Below are 21212 nucleotides of genomic sequence, written 5' to 3'. Positions count from 1 at the left end.
GAACTCTAGATTTGTAAAAACCTATAGTATATTTGTAAAAAAAAAGAAAATAAGAAACTCCCATATCTTCAATAGTGAGAGGAAGTTGTTCCAATTCGGATTTTGAATAAGGCTTTGGCACTTTCTTTAAATAAACATTTGAAATTATATTGACAATGATGGAGCATGGATGTTTCTAATCATGAGATATTGTGTTCTGTATTTATTCCATGTTATGCAAGGCCAGATTTCTCAGATTTCCTACAGATATGTAAGACTGGACCAATAAGAACAATCTCTAGAATTCTTAATAAGTATAATCTAGTGGCTACATTTATTCCATTCAAACTAGCTTCATGGTTTCCATCTTCTAAAGGTAAACACTCCCCCTCTCACTTTTGATAAATGGAGCATTCAATGGAGAAAAGAATACAAGAACACCACCAACAGGAAATCTGGCCTTGCACAAGACAAAATAGATTCACACCATATCCTATGGTCAGAAATGCACTTACTCCATTATTGTTGCCATAAGTTCTAAAATTTTATCATCCATCCATCCATTCATCTTCAAGGCCCACCTTTCCTAATTGGGTTGTGAGGCAGCAGTTGCAAGAGGAACCAATGGTCACGATCCTCTCCCACCAAGCTCAGGTGTTCTGGTGGGACTCCCAGGCATCTCCCCGCATTCTTTCAGTCATTACCCAGCTCTCATCACCATAGGTGAGGATGGAGATGTAGACTGTATTGAAGACAGCCAACTTTGCCTTCTGGATTAACTCCCACTTCAGTACTACTGTATGGCTAAGCTCCTGAAATATTGTGCTTGCTGAGCCAATTTGAGTATCTAGCTCTACATCCCACTTTCTATCACTTGTGAATATGGACCCAAGGTATTTAAACTTCTCCACCAGTGGGACTCCACTCACATGTAGAGAGCACTGGGATGGTTGTCTTGAGAACACAAATGTTTCCGTTTTGGCCACACTGATCATCAAGGCTTCTGTACAAACCTATCCAGGGTCCGCTGGAGGTTATCTGTGGAAGAGCTAAGTAGAACTAGGTCATCTGCAAAAAAGCAGACGTCCAGTGTTACAAATTCCAATTCTGACACACTCCCTGCCTCGGCTGTGCCTATCAATCCAGTCCATAAATATTATGAAAAGGAGGGCTGACAGAACACACCCTTGGCAGAGACCAACAGAGACTGTGAAAGGTTCAAACTTTGTGCTGTTTACCCTGACACAAAACTCCGGACATTCATACAGGGACTTGATGGCAGCTAATAGCTGGCAATACTCCTGTACTACTTGCCAAAGTTTATCCCAAGGAACCTGGTCATATGCCTTCTTGAAGTCCACAAAACATGTGTAGACATTCTTGGCATATTCCCAAGATTTCTCAGAGACTTGCCTTAAATTGAAGATTTGGTCAGTTGTGCTTCTACCAGGATGAAAGCGACAATGTTCTTCCTGGAACTTTGACTCCACTATGCTCCTGCACCTTCTTTCCAAGCACGTAGCATATACTTTCCCAGACAGGCTGAGCAGAGAGATGTCACGATAGTTGCTGCAATCACTCTCTGGTCTCCATTCTTGAAGACTAGTATTATTATGCCTGTCTGCCATTGCTTTGGTGCTTGCCCAGATATCCAAGCAGCCTGACACACTCGAGTCAGCCAGAGAACACCGTCTCAATTTAATGCTTTTAGTATTTCGGCCAAATTTCATCATCACCGGCAGCCCTTCCCGATTTTAGCAATTTTATTGCTAAATGGACCTCTTCTGCTGCAAGACTAGTCATCGCCCCGATCTGCACCTCTTAGATGTTCACAGCTGTTGGGCCACCAGGGTTAAGAAGGCTCTCTCAAAGTATTCCCTCCATCTGTGGAGGATATCCTTCTCAGTTGTTAAAAGTGCACCATCAGAGGCCTTAATTGCCCTTGCTGTGCACGATTTCCTCCCTCGAAGGCGGCAGACGGTCTGCCAGAATACTGTCTTTACTGCCTCAGCAGCAGCTTTTCATGCCTCAGTGTACTGGAAACGCATCTCAGGTGACCTGATCCTAAGCCATGTTAGGTAAGCCTCCTTTTTTGTCCGGACAGCTTTTTGGACCTCTTGGTTCCACCAAGGTGTCCTTTTCTCACTGCCTGTTGCCACGTTGAGCTGCTTTCTGCCACAGCATGAGAATGCAGAGGCAGTGACAGCTATTCTGAACAGCTCCCACTCCTCCTCAACATCTGCAGTATGTTTGGGAATCTCTTTGAAACTGGAGGAGATGTTATCTGCAAATTTCTTCCTCACAACCTCATTTTCCAATGCCTCCCATTTCATGCGGTATAGCTGATTTGATCAACCATTTGTTGGTGGTAGCATTTGGTTTCTGTAGCTGTAGAGTGCAGACAACAAGGTGGTGATCAGTTGACAGTTCTGCCCGTCTCCTCACATGAAATTTTATTATAATTATTATTATATGAGCATCTCCATGGAGTCTGAAGGCTCATCACAGGAGACCCAATCTATCCACACAATCTATCATACCTCTCCTTGAACCCGTTAACAGACAAAGCACTCACAACTGACTCTGGCAACTTCCACTAATTCACATCTCCAAGCAAAAAATCTAGTTCTCAAATCCCTAACTAAAATTTATTTAAAAAAAGCAACAAAGTTTTACTCCATCATCCAAATCAGAACAACTGCTTCTCACTATTGAAGATACGGGAGTCTTATTCTAATCAAAAATCATTAAGTTGTTTATTAATTAATAATACATTTCCTCAGTTATTCCTTTGAATTGTTTTATAACATGTGGCTTTCACTGTTTTAAATTAATCTACTGTGTGAGTTACTAATGGGAACTCACACATTGGATTAATTACGACTTGTATTTTTCAGGTTGAAATATGTGAATTCATGAAATTTAATGGCACAAGTGTCTTCAAAACAACATGAAGATTTTGTGCTTTTATACTCCAACACAACAAAACAGTTAAGCTAAAAACTGTATATAGTTTGCAAAGTTCTAAAATATCAGAAAATGGAACAGAACATACTTTGGTTTCTGGCTCAATCTTCAAAGCTCTTTTCATTTCTTCAATAGCTTCATTTATTTGTCCCTTTGCTGCTAAAATCTAAAAAATAAATGAACATTAAATAAATTCCTAACAATAGCAATATTACATTGGATTAGCAATTCATTAACATTTGATTTGAACAGGAGCAATAATACATTTGCTCATTGATCAATATCAAGGACCAAATGCAGACAATTTAACAAGTTCAGAAGGTTGTTCCGTAGGCTTGAACTTGATTGAATACATATTATGTCTCTTCTGCATTTTTAGAAAGGTTTTACAATTGTTTGGCATGCCAGTTTTAATTTTTGTATTAAAGATATAAAAAATCTCAAATGTAATTATTATTATTATTCTACATCCATCTCCATGGAGTCAGAAGACTCAGTGCAGGAGATCAATTATTCACATAATACTTATCATCTCTCTAATAAAACTCATCACTGATAATGCAATTAGAACCACCTCTAGGAACTCATTCCATCAACTCACCACCTTCCAAACAAAAAATCTAGTCTTAACATGCTTGCTAACCATACTCTTTCACAGTTTTGTGGGCGATTACAAGCAGTACAGGGTACATTGCCTGTACCCTGTACTGCTCATAGGTATATATAATATATCCTGAAAGACCTAAAATTAGCCTTATGCACTTGTTTTCGTTTTAATCATGTGTAAAATCTCCACCATAAATTAAATTAACTTATCGAGCTTGGTTTTACAGGGGTTTTCAAACATATTTATATAATAGAAATTGTGAAGTATTTGAATAATATTTTATTTTATTGTAAAATGCATAAATTAATTATCATTGAGATTTGTATGAAAAACTAAAGAGAGGGAATTAACCAAGATTAGACAGATGAATCAGCAAAAACAAACGTTGACAAGGTCTTGCAAACAAAAATAAATGCCACGATAGAGACACTCCAATGGAGGGAGCTGAAGTGACATCATCATGCCAATGGGTAATCCCAGAAACTGTAGCATTGAAACAAAGGATTAGAAAGATACTTAAGGGGTCCGAGATGCCAGCGAAGGGCTTTTCCCTTTCTCAGAAGACCCAGTTCTAGCTGCGTGGAGGTGAGGCTGTTATCAATGGATTTCCTGCTTGAATGCATGGACATGCAAGGAGATTGCAACTACCTGCATATGTAACAGAGAATTTCACAGTTCCTTCCCAGTAACCCAATGGGAGATCGCAATGACTGTATCGACAGGAAATCACCCCGACTTTACTAGACAGTTTCCAGTGTGAGAACTGCCACATGATGTGAACTTTCCCCGATAAAGACCAAGTAACTGGTCAGCGAGGATAGAAGTAGCTCATACAAGGCATGAATAACAGATGTCATCCACTACCCCAGATCAGAGCATCACAGAAATTTATGGAGTGTCCAAGCAACAACGTGAACTCAGATGAAGGCACAGAGTCAAGCTATCCATGCTGAAGCTTTGTTCACCTGACTGGACTGTGAATGTAAAAAGGGTACATGAGCTATAGTAATAATAAACATTGATTTATAGTTATAAAAGATGAAATGATTGTAAAATTGTGCATAGAATGAAAGGGATTAAGTTAAGTTATAACTTAGGGGACTGCTGCCTGTTTATTATAGATTGTTAGGCAGTGTGATAGGGCTAAGTAAGTATTTTATGTAAAAATAGTCAATTGCATGTTGTACCTACTGGATATAGCTAGGCCGAGAGAGAGATTTTCTCCCTTTGATTATGTGTAGTGTAGTGTCTTACTAGTTAAAATGTTTTGTATCCAACATTATTTCAAAGCCGAATATAGAAACTACAAGAATTTCATGCCGAATATAGAAACTATAAAAGTTTCGGCGGATCCAAGCATAAGCAACCTTTCAGGACAGGGGAAACTTGTGGTAAAGGTGGTAAGAAGTAGGATACAGAAATGGGTTGATAACAGCAGTATTCTCTGTGGTTATCAGCATGGGTTTGTTAGGGGAGATCATGTTTCACTAACTTACTTATGTACTATAACAAGGTGACAAATACCTTGGACAGAGGAGATGCATATAGAGTGGTGTACTTGGATTTTGGAAAGGCTTTTGATAGACTGTCACATGACAAGCTCTTAAATAAATTGAAACAGATGGGATTGGATAATAGACTTCTGTGTTGGATCAGTGACTGGCTGTCAAGGTATCAGAAAGTTGTATATGGAGGTGCAGTATCTCTAAAGTGAAAGGTCACCTGTGGTGTGCAGCAGGGGTCAGTTTTGGGGCCATTGTTGTCAATTTGTATGTTAATGATATTGGGTTGGATTTAACTAGTGATATCCAGCTGTTTGCAATGATGCAAAACTGGGAAGAGCAATGCACAGTCAGGCTGATGTTAATGCCTTACAAGAGGACTTGAATAGATTGCATGAATGGGCAGGTAAGTGGAACTATCAGTTCAGTGTTGACAAGTGTAAGGTTTTGAGATTTGGTAAGCAGCGATGGGATGCAAAGTATACACTTGGTGGGAAAACTTTAACAGAACAAGAGGAAATGAGAGATCTAGGAGTAATGGTGGACAAGGACCTGAAATTCAGGGGGCACAATGCAACAGGTTGTGAAGACATCACATCGAATAATGGCAATGATGCGGAGAAACCTGACATGCAGAAATAGAGAGGTTATGATTCCATTGTATAAGGCCTTGATCAGTCCTCATATGGATTATTGTGCACAGATTTGGTCGACAGGTTTTCATGGTGATGAGGATAAGGGTACATAGAAGATTCACAAAGGTAGACAGTGGTCTTTGGAATGTGGAGTACGAGGGCAGATTGAGAGAATGTAAGTTGCAGAGCCTCATGAATAGGAGGGATATGATTGAGACATATAAGCTGGTCAGGGGTTGTTATCAGATAGATATGGAAGAGATTTTTCATAGAATAGGAGAGGGGAGTAGAACAAGAGGCCACTGCAACTGTATAAGGAGGGTGTTAGCAAAGGAGTGAGAAGCAGGTTCTTTGCATGGAGGGTGATTGGTGAGTGGAATGCATTGCCTGAGTGTGTTGTGGATGTGGACACATTGAATCAGTTTAAGACGCAGTTAGATGAGCATTGTATGCAATAGTGAGTACCTCCCACGATAATTCACTGACTCCATGGAGGTCAAATGTTGATGATGATGATGATAATAATAATAATTTTAGGTCATTATCCACCATCACCCCAAAATATTGTACTTCATCCAATATATCCACACCAATTATATATTCCACATTCCACCTTTGTTTTCCAAATGTTAAAACCTTATGCTTGGCAACAGACCTGAACTACTAACCCCACTCCCATGCCCATTCACTGTTTATTCAGGTCTTCTTGTAAAGTCACATCTCCTAGTTCTTCCAAACTTTGCATTCATCCACAAACAAGTGAATATCCCAATTCAAACCTTCCTCAATATAGCAGTGGTCCTAAAACAGACCCTTGAGGCATATCACTAAGGACTTTCCTCTTCTGGGATATTGCTCCCCCCATACACAACTTGCTGATATCTATCAGAAAGCCAATCTGCAATCCAATGCATTGATCTATTACCCAACCCCATCCATTTCAGTTTAACTATCAGCTTATGATGTGGTAATCTATCAAAAGCCTTTGTATATTACTGCGCAACCATCTACCATGTTCAATGCATCAGTACACTTTACTATAACACATAAGCAGATTACTAAAACATGACCTTCCTTTAAGAAATCTGTGCTGTTCACCAAAAGAACATCACTGTTCTCAACCAAATTTTGATCCTAGTTTCACTAACCACTCCAATCACAAAACATGACATACCAACTAGCCTATAATATGAAGTTGTAGTGCTGTTACTTCCCTTATGCATCTTGCCTTCCTTCCACTCCTTTGGAACTTGACCAAATGTAAGACATACATTAACCTCCCAAATGGCTAGGACATCTATAGACGTCCAGCTAAATCTGGATATGTTTCAGCCCACCTGTTGAAAGAACCTGGATAAGAAGTGCAATTTGACCCTCATGTTCATTAGAAAGTGTGATAAACTCTCACGCTGAAGAGAATGGTTAATCGGATTATCTCGCGTTTGTAGCTGCCTCTCAGTTGCCTATAACAAGAAACGCACTTCCTTGTTCCATGCTGGGTAACTGGATTTTAGTTATATAGGATAGACTAAAAATAGAGAAATTATTTATATTTTTGTTTTCTCTTTTTATTGTACAATCCAATTTTAATGTCTGGACAAAATAAAGATCCTTGCATAATTTCTTCACTTAAATATTGCCTTACCTTGGAGAACCAATTTAATTTTTAATTTTTTTCGCTAATTTTTTTCTAATCGCTTTCTTGACAAAACATTTTTCTTTGTTCTTGAAGAAATTAATTCACGATAATTATTTGAAATATTCTTTTAAAAAAAGAAAAGAAAACTGGCTGCTGACATTCCAGTTTATATTATTTTTATTTTTGTACAAAACCATTGAAATCGAATAATACTTCACAGATTTCCTTCAGGACACGTTTGAGCAACTTTGCTTTATAGAGAATAACATGAAATTCTTTAATCATATCACTAAATTTTTTCTTCATGTTGTATAGTAATCTACTGTTCTTTGTACTTTCACTTTCTTGGTTTCCTTGTATAATTGGTCATTACAAAATGAAATTAACAGTTATGATTTAAATTTATATTTTCTGCATAATTCAGATATTTTATTCTCCAATTTTTAAAGTAAGCGATACATTTGCTTATTTTTATCATTCAAAATATGTATATCAAATGTGAAATTTCATTTCCTTTCACAATAGAATTAAACTTTATTTCGCCTCTGATAGTTTAACCCCCCCCGTTGCATTACTATCACACACCCGAAAACTGTTATGAAACATAGGTACAGTTTTTATTTAATTCATTATTTTTCTCTAGTAATTGTTCCACATAACTTTAATTTTTCGATACTGAAACTATGTGGTGATTATTATAAATTAGCAAATTATAAATCAGAAAATATACATATTATTTCCTGATTATTATAAATCAGGAAATTATGTGATATTCGGATATAGGCGAAATTAATATTTAAAATCACTGTCATCCTTGAAATGCAATATCAGAAGGAAGGTATCGTGAAAAAGCCCGCTCTCGAAATGTATTGGTCTACAGACTGGATTCTGAACACGCCAATGTTTCGTGATGTTCTGACTGAAAAATAATTCAGACTCATCATGAAGTATTTGCATTTTCAGAATAACGAGGAATACGATCAGGCAACACATCCTTGCCCAGTCCTCAACAAAATTTATGATTTTCTGATGAAAATCCGTCAGAAATGTAGATCACTCTACATTCCTGAGAGAGACTTGAGTATTGATGAAAGCCTTATGCCATTCAAAAGTAGACTGAAATGTAAGCAGTATATTCCCAAAAAGAAAGCGAAGTATGGAGTAAAATTTTTTATGCTTTGCGAATCGGAAAGTGGATATCTTTGGGATTTCAAACCTTATATGGGAAAGCAAACTGTAATCGAGCATGATAAATATTCGGATCTCCTCTTGTCGATGCGTGCAGTAATGCAGTTAGGGGAAAGGTTACTGCATTACAATGGATAATTACTATACGTGTCCTGAACTCGCTGATTTGCTTTTACAGCATCGTACAGATAGTTATGGTACTGTAAATGCAAAAAGGCAAGATATGCCTCCAGATCTGGCTTCAGGAAAGCTATCGAAGGAGGAAATCCGAGCTTATCAGCGAGGGAAAGTCTTTGCACTACGTTGGAAAGAGAAAAAAGATGTTTTTCTGCTGTCTTCCCTGCACAATCCATCAACGGAATCTGTAGAGAAGCATGGTTTGAAGAAAGAAAAACCCATTGCTGTGTGTGCATACAACGACACTATGGGTGGAGTCGACAGGTGCGATCAGCAGCTATCATTCTACTCTGTAATGAGGAAACAGCATAAAAAATATTACAAAAAAGTGTTTAGACATGTATTGGATTTTGTTATTTGGAACAGTTTCCTCCTGCACAAGAAAAACTGTTTGTCTACCATAACATATCTAGAATACAGAATAGAAATTGTGAAAGCATTGCTGCATGCACATGCGCCTTCTTCAGCAAGCAGAAAAACAGGAAATCTTGCCAGACATCTGAGGTTGAACGCTGCTAACTCCAACCATTATCCCAAAAATCTACCACCAACGGCTAATAAAAAAAACATGCACGCAAATGTTATGTATGTAATAAAAAAAAATATCAGAAAAGAAACAAAAATCTGGTGCCCTGAGTGTAAAACTGCTTCATGTTTTTTACTCTTGCTTTAGGGTGTTCCACACTGTTCAAGAATTTTAAATTCTGAACAGTATGAAATAAAAAATGTTTGTTTTCAAGGCCAACAAAACAGTCTTGATAGAGGGATACCTTAATATACTGTTTCCTTTTCATCTTGAAGGCTAATTTTCAAGTTCTTTTTATGACACAGAATGATATTTTCGAAGGAATAAAATATAAGAGGAACTGGAATACTCTTTCCAGTTCTTCTGGAACTGGAAAAAGTATTCCAGGTAAAGTATTTCACCAAAACAATAAAAAATAATAAAATAAAATCTACCCTATATATAAAAATTATAATGATAAGCCTTTTTATGTCATGTTTTTTGAAACGTTTTGAAACTCAGGGGCTACCCTGAGTGTCGAGTCTTCAAAATTCGAGCCATCAGAATTCAAGGAGAACTGGCCTACCAGTCCGGAACTCGGACGGGGATTGGGCACCGGGGGGTGGGGGTGGGGTGGTCTGAGTCCCCTTTTGAACACTCGACGCTCGGGGGATACCCTAGGCACCAGGGGTCGGAACCCCCTTTCGAGTTATCACAATTGAAGGAGAACTGGCCTGCCATCCAAGAACTCGGGGGGGGGGGCCAGGGAGGAGTCCTCCCTTTTGAAGACTCGACACTCAGGGGCTACCATAGGTGCAAGGGATCGACACCCCCCTTTCGATCTTCAAAATTCGAGTTATCAGAATTGAAGGAGAACCGGCCTACCAGTCCAGAACTTGGGGGATTGGGTGCTGTAGGCGCCAGGGAGGAGGAACCCCCCCTTCGAGTCTTCAAAATTCGAGTCATCAGAATTCAAGGAGAACCGGCTTACTAGTCCGAACTCAGGTGGTTGGGCGCTGGGGGGAGGCAACCCCCCTCTTTCGAGTCTTCAAAGTTCGAGTCATCAGAATTCAAGGAGAACTGGCCTACCAGACCGGAACACGGGGGTGCATAGCCCCCAGTTAATAAATGAAATATATAAATAATAATGGGAACATTTTCACCTTGCCAACACTCAACATTGATGTGAAATGGATTCCAAATTTCTTGTTTCGGAGATATATATATTACAAAGTTTTGTAATAAAAATTTCTGCTACAATGAAGTTTGACAGAATCAACAATATTATTACTACCTTATTTCTGTTTCTCGTGTGGGAGAAAAACGGTAAAATGTCACTCTTATAATTATATCAGATGTTATAATGGCAAAAATAGTAAGAAAAAAGTCAATTGCACTTTCTCTTCAAAACACAAAGAAAGAACATTGTAAATTCAGCCAGTGGAAAAGAAAATACTACATATTTTTCTTCCATTATCTGATTTTTTTCTTGTAGTACAAAGAAGAAACCACTGCACATACATGGAGTCCGCAGGAGGGAAAAAATCTGGAAATTGGTTACATTATAACAAATAGAGAAATCATGTCAGAAAAATTATTCACGTAAGATTCTAATCTCAGCAGACATAACATTTTCTTCTAGATTACATATCTAAAGTAACTGAACCTTTGCTACTATTTTACACTAAAATGAATGGGTATGTTCTCCAAGTGATTTACGTTTGTAACAGCTGTCTTGCAAACGATTTATGAAATAAATTCTCTGAAATATCTGCAGATTGATTAGGTCTACCCTCCCCCCCAAAAAAAGAAGATTATGAAACGCATATGCACCTTTTCTTTGAAAATAATTCAAATCCTCTTTTTCAAGATAATTGTATGATTTAATTTCTAATTTTTGATAATAAAAGTGAAACTGATCATGATAAATTAAGCAATTATTTTGGCATAAATAATGTATAAGCATGTAAACGAAATGTCAGTATTTCTGTTAGGATATAGGTAATCAACAATCGAAAAGGAAACAAGACATTCTTGACATATTCTGCACTACAGCCTGAGGCACTTTAGTTTGATTTGAGTGTTCTCTCTTTTCTTTCTCAATAGATATCACTGAGAGTAATAAGCCTTCAACTTTTCCTCCAGCTAAGAGGATATTACCAAGTATTTATAAGACGTAGATTATATCAGAAATAGCTTCCAGCAGCAGAAGAAGTAATGTTTAGATTTTTTTAAAAGAAAAACAAACAAAAATATTACTACTGAACTTTCTTTTGTGTGGTATGCATATAAACAATTTTGCATGGTGAAAATATAGCATATTATTTCTAAAATTTCACATAATTTCAGCAGACAGTAGAACAGCTGGTTTTAGATTGCAAATAAATAGAACAGAATTAGAAGCTTCACGGTACAATCTGATTGCCGTATATCTTTTGTCAAAATGGTAAAATTAAGTAATTGATTTTGAATACTGTCTAGAAAAGCTTTCAAACTTGTATAGAAATTTAGAGTAGTTATGCAATTGAGTTCCAGGAGAGGATAAGGAGGGGGTGGTGGTGGTGGGGGGAAGCATTAGAAAATCTTCAAAATGAGCAAAAATTTTGAATCATTCCATATATGATATTTTTCACATTATATTTTCAACATATCTATGAGGATATGCACTAGATATTATCGTAATATGCATAATACAAATAAATAAATAAATAAAAGACGAAGGCGAAGAATCACTGCTAAAATATCATTGGATATAAACTTTTGATACCAAAAAGACACACAATCAGAAACCTAGTAATGCAATTTAGCATTATAACATTTTTTTTTATTTTGTCTTTATGAATAACAAAAAATCGTTTCTAAAACTGAAATGTGATGATCCATATAATGCTATTTGGCTAGAAACAAAAGCAAAAGGACATTTCAATAAATAAATAAATAAATAATATTTATTTCAATAAATATTATTTAAAAATATAAATATTTGACATAATATTTTCAAAGCAAACATTTGAAAATTCTGAAATTCGAAAAAAAAAAATTCAATTATTGTAAGTAAAGTGAAAGAACAATCAGTGCAACTCTTCCGGTGCACTGATTTGTAGAATAAAATACACCAAATTTACTATCACTAAATAGATTCATTGCAAAGGCTGATCAGTGGTCATTTCAGGATTGATTTTTTTCGCATATGTGAAATTCGTTTCAATTTTTGGGAAGAGACACAATAAATCATTTTAGAGGCAAGAAAGGTCAAAATAACTTAGGACAGTAAATGAAATTCTAAGCAACACAATAGATGTAAAGACAGGGGGAGGGGACACAAAGGTCACACAGCAACAGTTAATCCACTAATGGCTATAGAATAGCCGTAAAGAGATTAACGGCGGAGGAAGGTAATGGCATGATAAAAGGCAGAATGCCGACGAAGTTTTGATCCATGAAAAAAGCTAGGGAGAGCTGACTATATCATCCACACCAGCCGGTTGGGAGGTTAAACAAGCATGCCAGGGTAGACATCAAATCCCTGGAACATTCCCCTCAAAACATGTGATGATATATCATCAACTCTACTCAAATCCCCATACACTTCTTGTTTACTCACAGTTTCTCCTCTCCGCCCCCACTCCTTTCCACTGCTCTGAAACTCCACACGATATCACATTCACAAGGAAAAAATACTTCTATCAAGTGTTATCCTTTAACTGTTTTTTTCGATCAGTTTCAACCTTCAATAATCATGCATTTTTTCTGCTGGCTATATATCAAAAGAATTCTCTATGGTTTATTTAATTATTTTGGCTTCATTAACTAACCACTGCACCTTTGCTACCCTTACTAATTGAGTCACCCTCCCTTGCATGTTTTTTTTTTTTTTTACTCCTCATGGAACTGATTCTTACCACTCATTTTATGTTACTTCCATAATGCCTCCCTCTATATTGCATGCTTAATCTTTGCATTTATCCATTTCACACCTCCTTATTTAACCTTCTGATCATCAGAATACCTTTAGATATAGCTTCTACTAGATAGTTCTTGAACAGCAACTAAGCAGCATTTATCTCCTTTCTGCTCAACTCCTCATTCTGTGCTATAACTGCAAGCAGTCAGCTGAGCTTATCATAATCACCAGCATTGTAGTTCCTCATATATCCTTTCCTGACAGAAGTCCTCACAAGACTGGCAATCACCCAGGTAATCACTTCATGGTCATTCTCACCAACTGGAGGGAGATTGACATCTCATTTATGATACATCCACTGATGTGGTGATCACATCCAAAACTCTAAATCCTTGCATATGCTCTGTTACATCCTGCTTGAAGTGTTCTTCAAAAACTAGAAAAATTCATTTTCTTTACTTCTAGATACTACTTCATCATCATAATCTATACTGCCATAATCAAAATCATCTATAATGATATAGATGATATTGGCTGATTTCCTCATACATTTTATGGTCACTATCCTCCACATTACCAGATCTATGGTAAGCATCTTACAAAGTATTTCATTCTGTTCACCTCCTCCTCACATGACAATGCTTTAAAACCAATGCCACTATTTCTTCTTTGCATCTTTACCTTTCATGGGGATAACCTTTTTTCTATCATCAACAATAATCTACCTCTGTTTCTACCTTTTCTACTTTCGCAAAAATATCATAACTTTCCATCTCTATTCCTGTCAGGATGTCATTCTCATCCAACTCACTTATTCCAATAATTTTTGGGTGAACAAACTCAATCAATGTAATAATATTGTTCCCCTTATTAAATGTGAATTCTCCATACCTTGCTCAAGTCATTCCTCTCTCTCATTACCCATTCCAGTACCGTCTTCAAACCCAATCTCCCCCCCCCCCCCCTCACACACACACACACACATCCCAGTCCATTCCTTTCTTATCTACCTACACATTCACTTCCACTTTGAGCTTTTTCATACGCCCCTGTCTAACTTGGTTCTTACATTTTCCTGTCTTGCATGTTTGTTCTCAAATCTCATTCTCTACACCCATGCTACCCACTTCTCCATTCATGAGCACCACTTCAATTCCTCCTTCCTTACTCTTTTGCTCTTCTACATTGCTTCTTACTTGCTGAGATCCATTTCATTGCATTCATTATTTTCCATTCCAACAGCAAGTTCTCCAGATGGCTTGCACTAAAACCATTCAAGTGCAGGTTGATCACTCTTATATAATTCCATTCATCCTTCAAATTAATCCCACACATTCACAAGGTGCACTCCTTTCTCCTCACACATTTCTGCTAACATATCTTTCACACTAACTAACTTTCCTATTAAACTATTATCTTTTATTCTTCTCAACAGCCTCTTGATATACAGTCTCATATTCTCTTATTTCCAATCTAGTCATTTGTTTCTACTCTTACCACCATCAACTCTTGCTTGCTTACTTCTCATATCCAACACCACAATCACTCTACTCATTCTGCTTCCCAAAAAAGAACCCTCATGCATCTTATCATTTACCATGCCTCTAATAATTGGAATCCAATACAATGCCGCTCACAAATCCTTTGTTACTTCTTTCATTCAGACATCATTCATTTCAGTCTTCTTCACTTTTCCATACATATCTCTAATTCTCTTCATGTCACTCTGCATCCACTTCTTCTCTTGCCTCATTATTCTCTCTCTCTCTCTCTCTCTCATTGTCAGCCTACCTCATTTTACAGTTACTTGCATGCTGTTTTCACCATCATTCTTGCACAAAGTCAGTCACACTCTTTTCTTCATCAGTTTCAGATGCTTTCTTAGCATTCACACATCTTCCTCAATATCTATTCCACTTATGATGCCATGTTCAATGTTCTGATTCAAAGAAGCCTCATGGTCAATGATTATGTTGCACTTCCTGTTATAGATTGAAGGAATGTAATTTGATTTGACTTGGGAGGTGGCTAAAGGTGTGTAGTTTACAATTAAGACAGAGTACATGTGAATTAATACAGGGTATCAGGCTGGTAAGTATGACAAGCTTAGGAGTTTGATTGGTTCAGTGCCATGGCATGTAAAACTGCAAGGGCTGAATGTTGATAGTGCATGGGAGGCAGTTAAGAAGTGTTTGCAGGAGGCAAAGGCTGACTGTACACCTAGAGTCCGATTAATAAATCAAGTAGGGGTTAAATGGATGAATAACACCATTAAGCTTGAGCTTCAAAAAAAGAAAACTGTGGAGAAAATTTAAGGAGAAAGGTGACTGTCAGGCATATGAACGATATAAAGCACAGGCCAGAAGGGCAACGAGTGTGGTAAGAAAAGCAAAAGTGGATTATGAAAGAACATCCATGCAGGCTAAAGAGAATTCCAAACAGTTTTTTCGATATGCTGCAAGTAAAAGAAAAAATGTATACAGCAGAATGATTTTAAAGAATGCCGATGGTAGGGAGGTAACAATCAGTTGATATAGTCTAGCATATTGACCAACATATTTTCAATATGCTGGACACTACCTGCTGTTCATCTATGTCAATGATATACCCTTGCAAAGTGATCACTCAACTATTTTTTTGGCCTCTATCCCCTTCCTTCGTACCATCAGCATTGATTAAAGTCATCTTGCCACAATCATTTTTCCTCTTGCTTGCTACATAAAAACACTTTTTGATTTACTTTGGTCTCCTTAGCTAAGTTTCTCTCATTAAAGCCAGTAAGACAAAATATATAGTTGGTTGTTGCTACAGGCCAGGGAGTTCCATGGATGATCTGGAAGACATGAATCACCAAATTAGTACAATAAGTACAGGTCGAGTGATTATTATAGGGGACTTCAATGACGGATATATAAACTGGAAGGAAGAAAACAGAATTTATACACCTACTGAGAGATAATTACTTGAGGCAGCATGTGATGGAGGAGACTAGGGGTGTGAGAGTATTGGACCTGGTCATAGAATCAGAAGAACTATCCATAACCAAGGTGACCATATTGCCTCCAATTGGTGAAAGTGATCATGCAGTCTTGACCTGGGAAATTGTACAACATGAGGAATATACTGTCAAAATTGGGTATATGTGGAACTACAAGGCAGGTGATTATGACAAGCTTAGGAAGAAGCTTAAAGCTTTACCATGGCATAAAGCACTGCAAGTTACGGATGTTAGTAGTGCATGGGAGGTAGTTAAGGGTCATCTAGAGGAAGCAATATAAAATTGCATGCATAAGGTAAGGAGGGATATAGGAGTTAGATGGATGAGTAATATCATTAAGCACGAGTTGCAGAATAAGAAAATGCTGTGGAGGGTTTGATGGCTTTCCTGAGGCAGCATGTTAAAGCATTTTGCATCTTGCATAAATGAAATCAAACTATTCCTCGACAACAATGATGTTCAATATCCAGAATTAACAGAAGATCAGTGGTTGCAAAAATTGTACTTTATGGTGGATGCTAGAGGAAGTTATTTCATTTGAAAAGAAATTGACTCTGTTCGCTGAAGATTTAGAGAAGGGAACTTTAGTTCATTTCCAAAACTTGTCTCAATATCATCGAGAAAGGTGACCAACATGGCAAGGAAGGTAAAATCAGATTATGAAAAGAATCTAGCAGAGCAGGCCAAAGGAAATCCCAGTTCTTTTGTTATGTGGCAAGTAAGAGAAAAAATGATTAACTAAGATTAATCTTAATGAGTGATGATGATTACAAAGTGATAGAAGCAGATAAAATAGTTGAGTTTCTGAGTGATTAGGATATCAGCTTGGGTTTTGCAAGAACATGCAAGATAACCAGCAATGCCTTTGACTAAGCTCTTTAAGTCTCAGCTCTGGTAGAGTTTCAAGGGAGTGGAAAGAGAGCAAAATAATTCCCTTGCATAAGAGAGGTGCTAAGAACTGCAGTAGCAAATTATAGACCAATCAGTATCTCAGGTGTGGTGGTAAAAGTACTGGAAAAACTGGTCAAAAGAGAAATCAAGAATGAGTGGATAAAAATATGACTGTATGAGGATAATATGGCTTTGTGAAGGGTCAGTCATGCCTTAGTAATTTATTATCATCTTTTTATAATAGAGTAACAGCAGAGTTGGATAAAGGAAATGGCTAAATGGTGATTCTGCAAATGCATTTTACAGAATACCACATGGGACTCTGCTACACAAATTAGAACAAATGGAGTTGGATACGACACTGGCCAAGTGGATAAGAGGATGGCTGTTGGACAGATATCAAAAAGCAGTATATGGAGAGGTAGAATCTGACTAATGCCAAAAACTCCTTCCCTTTATTTTTAATACTTCTAGCATTTGTGTAAATAAATTTCACCATCCTTTTTTTGACCAACAGTTACCCTTGCGTAATGTCATCACCAACCTTCAAATTTGAAACCTTCAAAGTGCATTCAGCATTGCATGATTGTTTCTGTACACATTTTTTTCCTGGGGTGGCAAAACCCACTCTTAAATGCATCCCCCATCACCAATTACTTCTCATTTCCCTGATTTTGCACCTTCAATCCCCCCCCCCTCAACTAAACAACATATCTAACATAGCCAAAGATCTAACTTCAAAACCATTGATGTGTAGTCCATCCGGCATATACAAGTCCTTTCGTCCATCAAATTCACTCCATATATCTATAAACTTCAACTATAGACTTTGCAAATTGCATTTTCTCAACATTTCTACATGATCAATATTCCAGAGACAAAACCACTTTAGTCAACTGTCCTAGATACTGTTTCCAATATATCTTCATCTTTTTGAAAACCAGGTGAACAAATCTGTGCACAGTAGTGCGATATGTAGTCTAATCAAGATGTTATACAATGGAATTATAATTTCCTTACTTCTACAAGTTAGTGTCCTCAAAATCATTGCCAGAATTTGTTATTCTGTCCTCATAATTTTAGCAGTGTGTCCTCTAAATTTTAGGCTACTAATCACCATCAACCCAAAATCTTATTTCCTCCACTATATCCCCACAATATTACACATTTCATCTCTGTTTCCAAATTTTTAAACTTACATTTTGCAACATTGAACTAGTAACCCCATTCATATGCTCATTCATTCAGGCTATTCAAGTCCTCTTCAAAGCCATATCTGCAAACAACTGAATATTGTGATTAAAACCTTTCCCAATATCAATAACATAAAGATTAAACAGCAGTGACTCAAGAGCTGTGTTCTTTGAGAATGCTGTGAAAAGATAAGTTTAAATTTTAAAACTGTGCATGGCAATAGTGCTAATTAGTTATTTAATTATTGTAGCATGATAGCTGTGATCAGTAGGCAGTATAGTTCAACTTCTCTATTTATTAACTTTCTTTATGTTTCTTGCATGCAGTTTTGAGCTCGAGTAAAATGGCAGTGAAATGAAGGATGGCATGAAAGACAAATACAAGTGGCATCGATTTTTTTGAAAATGGTGAGATGCTGTGAATGCAGTAAATATATGCTTGGGGAGAGAGATTGAAGATATTTATGTGGAGAGGATTAATAGGAGAGGTTAAAGAGTCTGGGTATGTAAGAAGTTTAGCATATTTATTCATTTTTCCTTTCTTTTAGTGTTACACGATGATCAGCATTCATTTCTGAAATTATGGATTCTACAACCGTGTTAAAATAATTCTTTTTATTATCCCGACGTTTCGATCTTCATAGAGAAGAAACACAGGATGAACAGGGAGAAAGTGTGTGAGAAGTGTAGATGATGGTTTCAAGAGTAGTAGTATTTCAAGAATGAGTGTGCAAGAAAGGATTAAGATAGTCAAGGATGTGGAGATATTTAGATCTGGGGGAGTAATATCAGTGATGATGGACAGGAATGGATAAGGGGATGGTGTGGAGGGGGCATATACGAGAATGGGGTTAGTGGGACTTGTTACAGAAACAAAAATTAGCTAGTGTGTATGTTTACAAATGCTGGCAGTATTTGAAACAAAAGGAATGAAATTGTAGTGTTGGTAGAGTTCATTTGCCCAAAAACTGTCAGTATAAGTAAGACATGGTTGAATGAGGATGACATTCTGACAGGAATAGAGATGGAGGGATATGTAGTCTTTTTGTGAAAACAGACAAGGCAAAAGAGTTCTGCCCATCTGTGGTGGAAATGCAAGGAACAAATACTGACAGTGGTTTTGAAGCACTATGGTGTGAAGTGGAGGTGGACAGGATGGTTTAGTAGGGTGTTGCTATAGATCTGATAATGTGGAAGGCAGTGAGAAAGAAATTGTTTAGGCAAATTGGCCCGAAGAAAAGGGTGACCATTATAGTCAATTTCAATCATGATAATATAGACTGGAAAAGAAGACACAGCATCAGGAAACAAAGAACATGAATTTCTTGAGTTTCTAAGGGACAACTACCTTAAGCAGTAACAGATGCCACACATGGATTGAGGGTCTTGAATTTATCTCATTAGAAGATGCAGTTGTAACTAGAATGTCAAATCTTTCCTTTTGAAATCTGACTTTTGTGAGAAAGAGTGAAACTTTTATGTGGAACTATAAGGTAGGTAATTATGACAAACTCAGGAGGTGTCTTGCAGTGATATCAGGGAATGAGGAATTGGATGAGAAGGAAATCCATGCTGCTTGGTCTCTACTCAGAAAGTATCTGGCAGAGGCAATGATTGAGTGTATTTCAAAGTTCAGGAGATTAATAAGGTAGGTGTGAAATGGATGACTGACGAGCTGAAGCATGTAATCTGGAAGAAAAAGGCATTGTAGAGTCAGCAAAGGATGCATGGAGATAATCATTTACATGAAGAGTACAAAGAGCAAGCAAGGAAGGTGACTTGCTTGGTAAGGGTATCAAAAATGCAGTATGAGCAGCAGCTAGCAAATGAGGCCAAAAGAAATCCTAAGGAGTTTTGTGGTCAGTTGAAGGAAGATTAAATATGGGAGGAGGATGTTGGTTAGTGATAATAGGAGAATGATAAACACTGAGGAGGATGTAATCGAGGTGTTTAATAAGCAGTTCGTTAAAGAATTCCACCCTTGTGATTGTAACATAATGCAGAACTTGAGTGCAGTGAGATTGGGGAAGGAACCAATGATAGTGAGTGAGCAGAAGGTATATGAGGAATTGAGTAAACTTGAAGTTAACAAGACCATGGGACTTGGTATATGCCATTGCATATCACCACATGTCTTGAAGGAATGTTCCTTTAAGTCAACAGCATTACTTACATTTTTAATGAGAGTCTTAGATTAGCTCACATTTCAAAGGAGTGAAAAGATGACAAACTGTTCTGCTTCATACAGATAAAGATTGGACTAAAGCTTCGATTATAAGCCAATCAGCTTGTCTGGAGTTGTGGTCAAGGTGTTGGAGAAGCTAGTGAGGACAAGGATTCAGAACTGGATTGATGACAGCAGAATTCTCTTTAATGAACAGCATGAGTCTGCTAAAGGAAGATCGTGTTTTAGCAATCTACTTACTTATTATAACAAGGCGATGAATATATTGGACAAGTGGGGGGGGGGGGTACACAGTAGTATATTTAGATTTTGCAAAGATTGTTACATAACAAAAATTTGAAGAGATGGGTTGGATAGTAAATTAGTATATTGGTTTGGAGATTCGCTGTTTGACAGGTTGCGTATGGGGGAATGATATTCCAGAAGAGGAAACTCACTAGCTGTGTGCCCCAGGGGTCTGTTTTGGAGGCATTATTGTTTAATTTGTACGTAAATGAAATTCAAAAGGGCTTAAGTGGTGAGCATACAACTTTTTGCAGATGATGCAAAGTTGGTAAGAGTTATGAGAAGTAGAATGGATGTTAGGACCTAAATAGACTTTCTGAAAGGGCAAGTGTGTGGGGATTTCAGTTTAATGTTTCAAAGTGTAAAGTTTTAAAATTTGGGAAGCAAAGAAGGGATGCAGAGCATAGGATTGACGGTGATATTTTAGAAGAGGTCTATCTAATTAACACCACAATATAAGCTATTTCTATTACAATTTCTAACTACACAAGTTTTTATAAAATAAACAACTTAGCTTTCAGAGCACTCTAAACACAAAATGCTATGTGATGCCACTT

At 37.2% G+C, this 21212-nt stretch overlaps 1 protein-coding gene across 1 annotated transcript in view; it reads right to left on the bottom strand.

Moving 5' to 3' along the window:
• zda (peptidyl-prolyl cis-trans isomerase zonda) overlaps positions 1-21212 on the bottom strand; it is a 308048-nt gene that overhangs the window by 47752 nt on the left and 239084 nt on the right. Inside the window, exon 10 of the mRNA XM_090402905.1 lies at positions 3035-3112. Coding sequence (XP_090259031.1) covers positions 3035-3112 — 78 coding nt within the window. The remainder of the gene's footprint in view (positions 1-3034; positions 3113-21212) is intronic.

The sequence above is a fragment of the Typopeltis vanoorti genome, chromosome 13 (genome assembly GCF_054136105.1).
Source record: "Typopeltis vanoorti isolate ZY-2024b chromosome 13, IOZ_Tvanoo_1.0, whole genome shotgun sequence".
Classification (NCBI taxonomy): Eukaryota; Metazoa; Arthropoda; class Arachnida; order Uropygi; family Thelyphonidae; genus Typopeltis; species Typopeltis vanoorti.
Note: the sequence above shows the minus strand (reverse complement) of the source record. Positions and strands in the feature narration are given on the sequence as shown.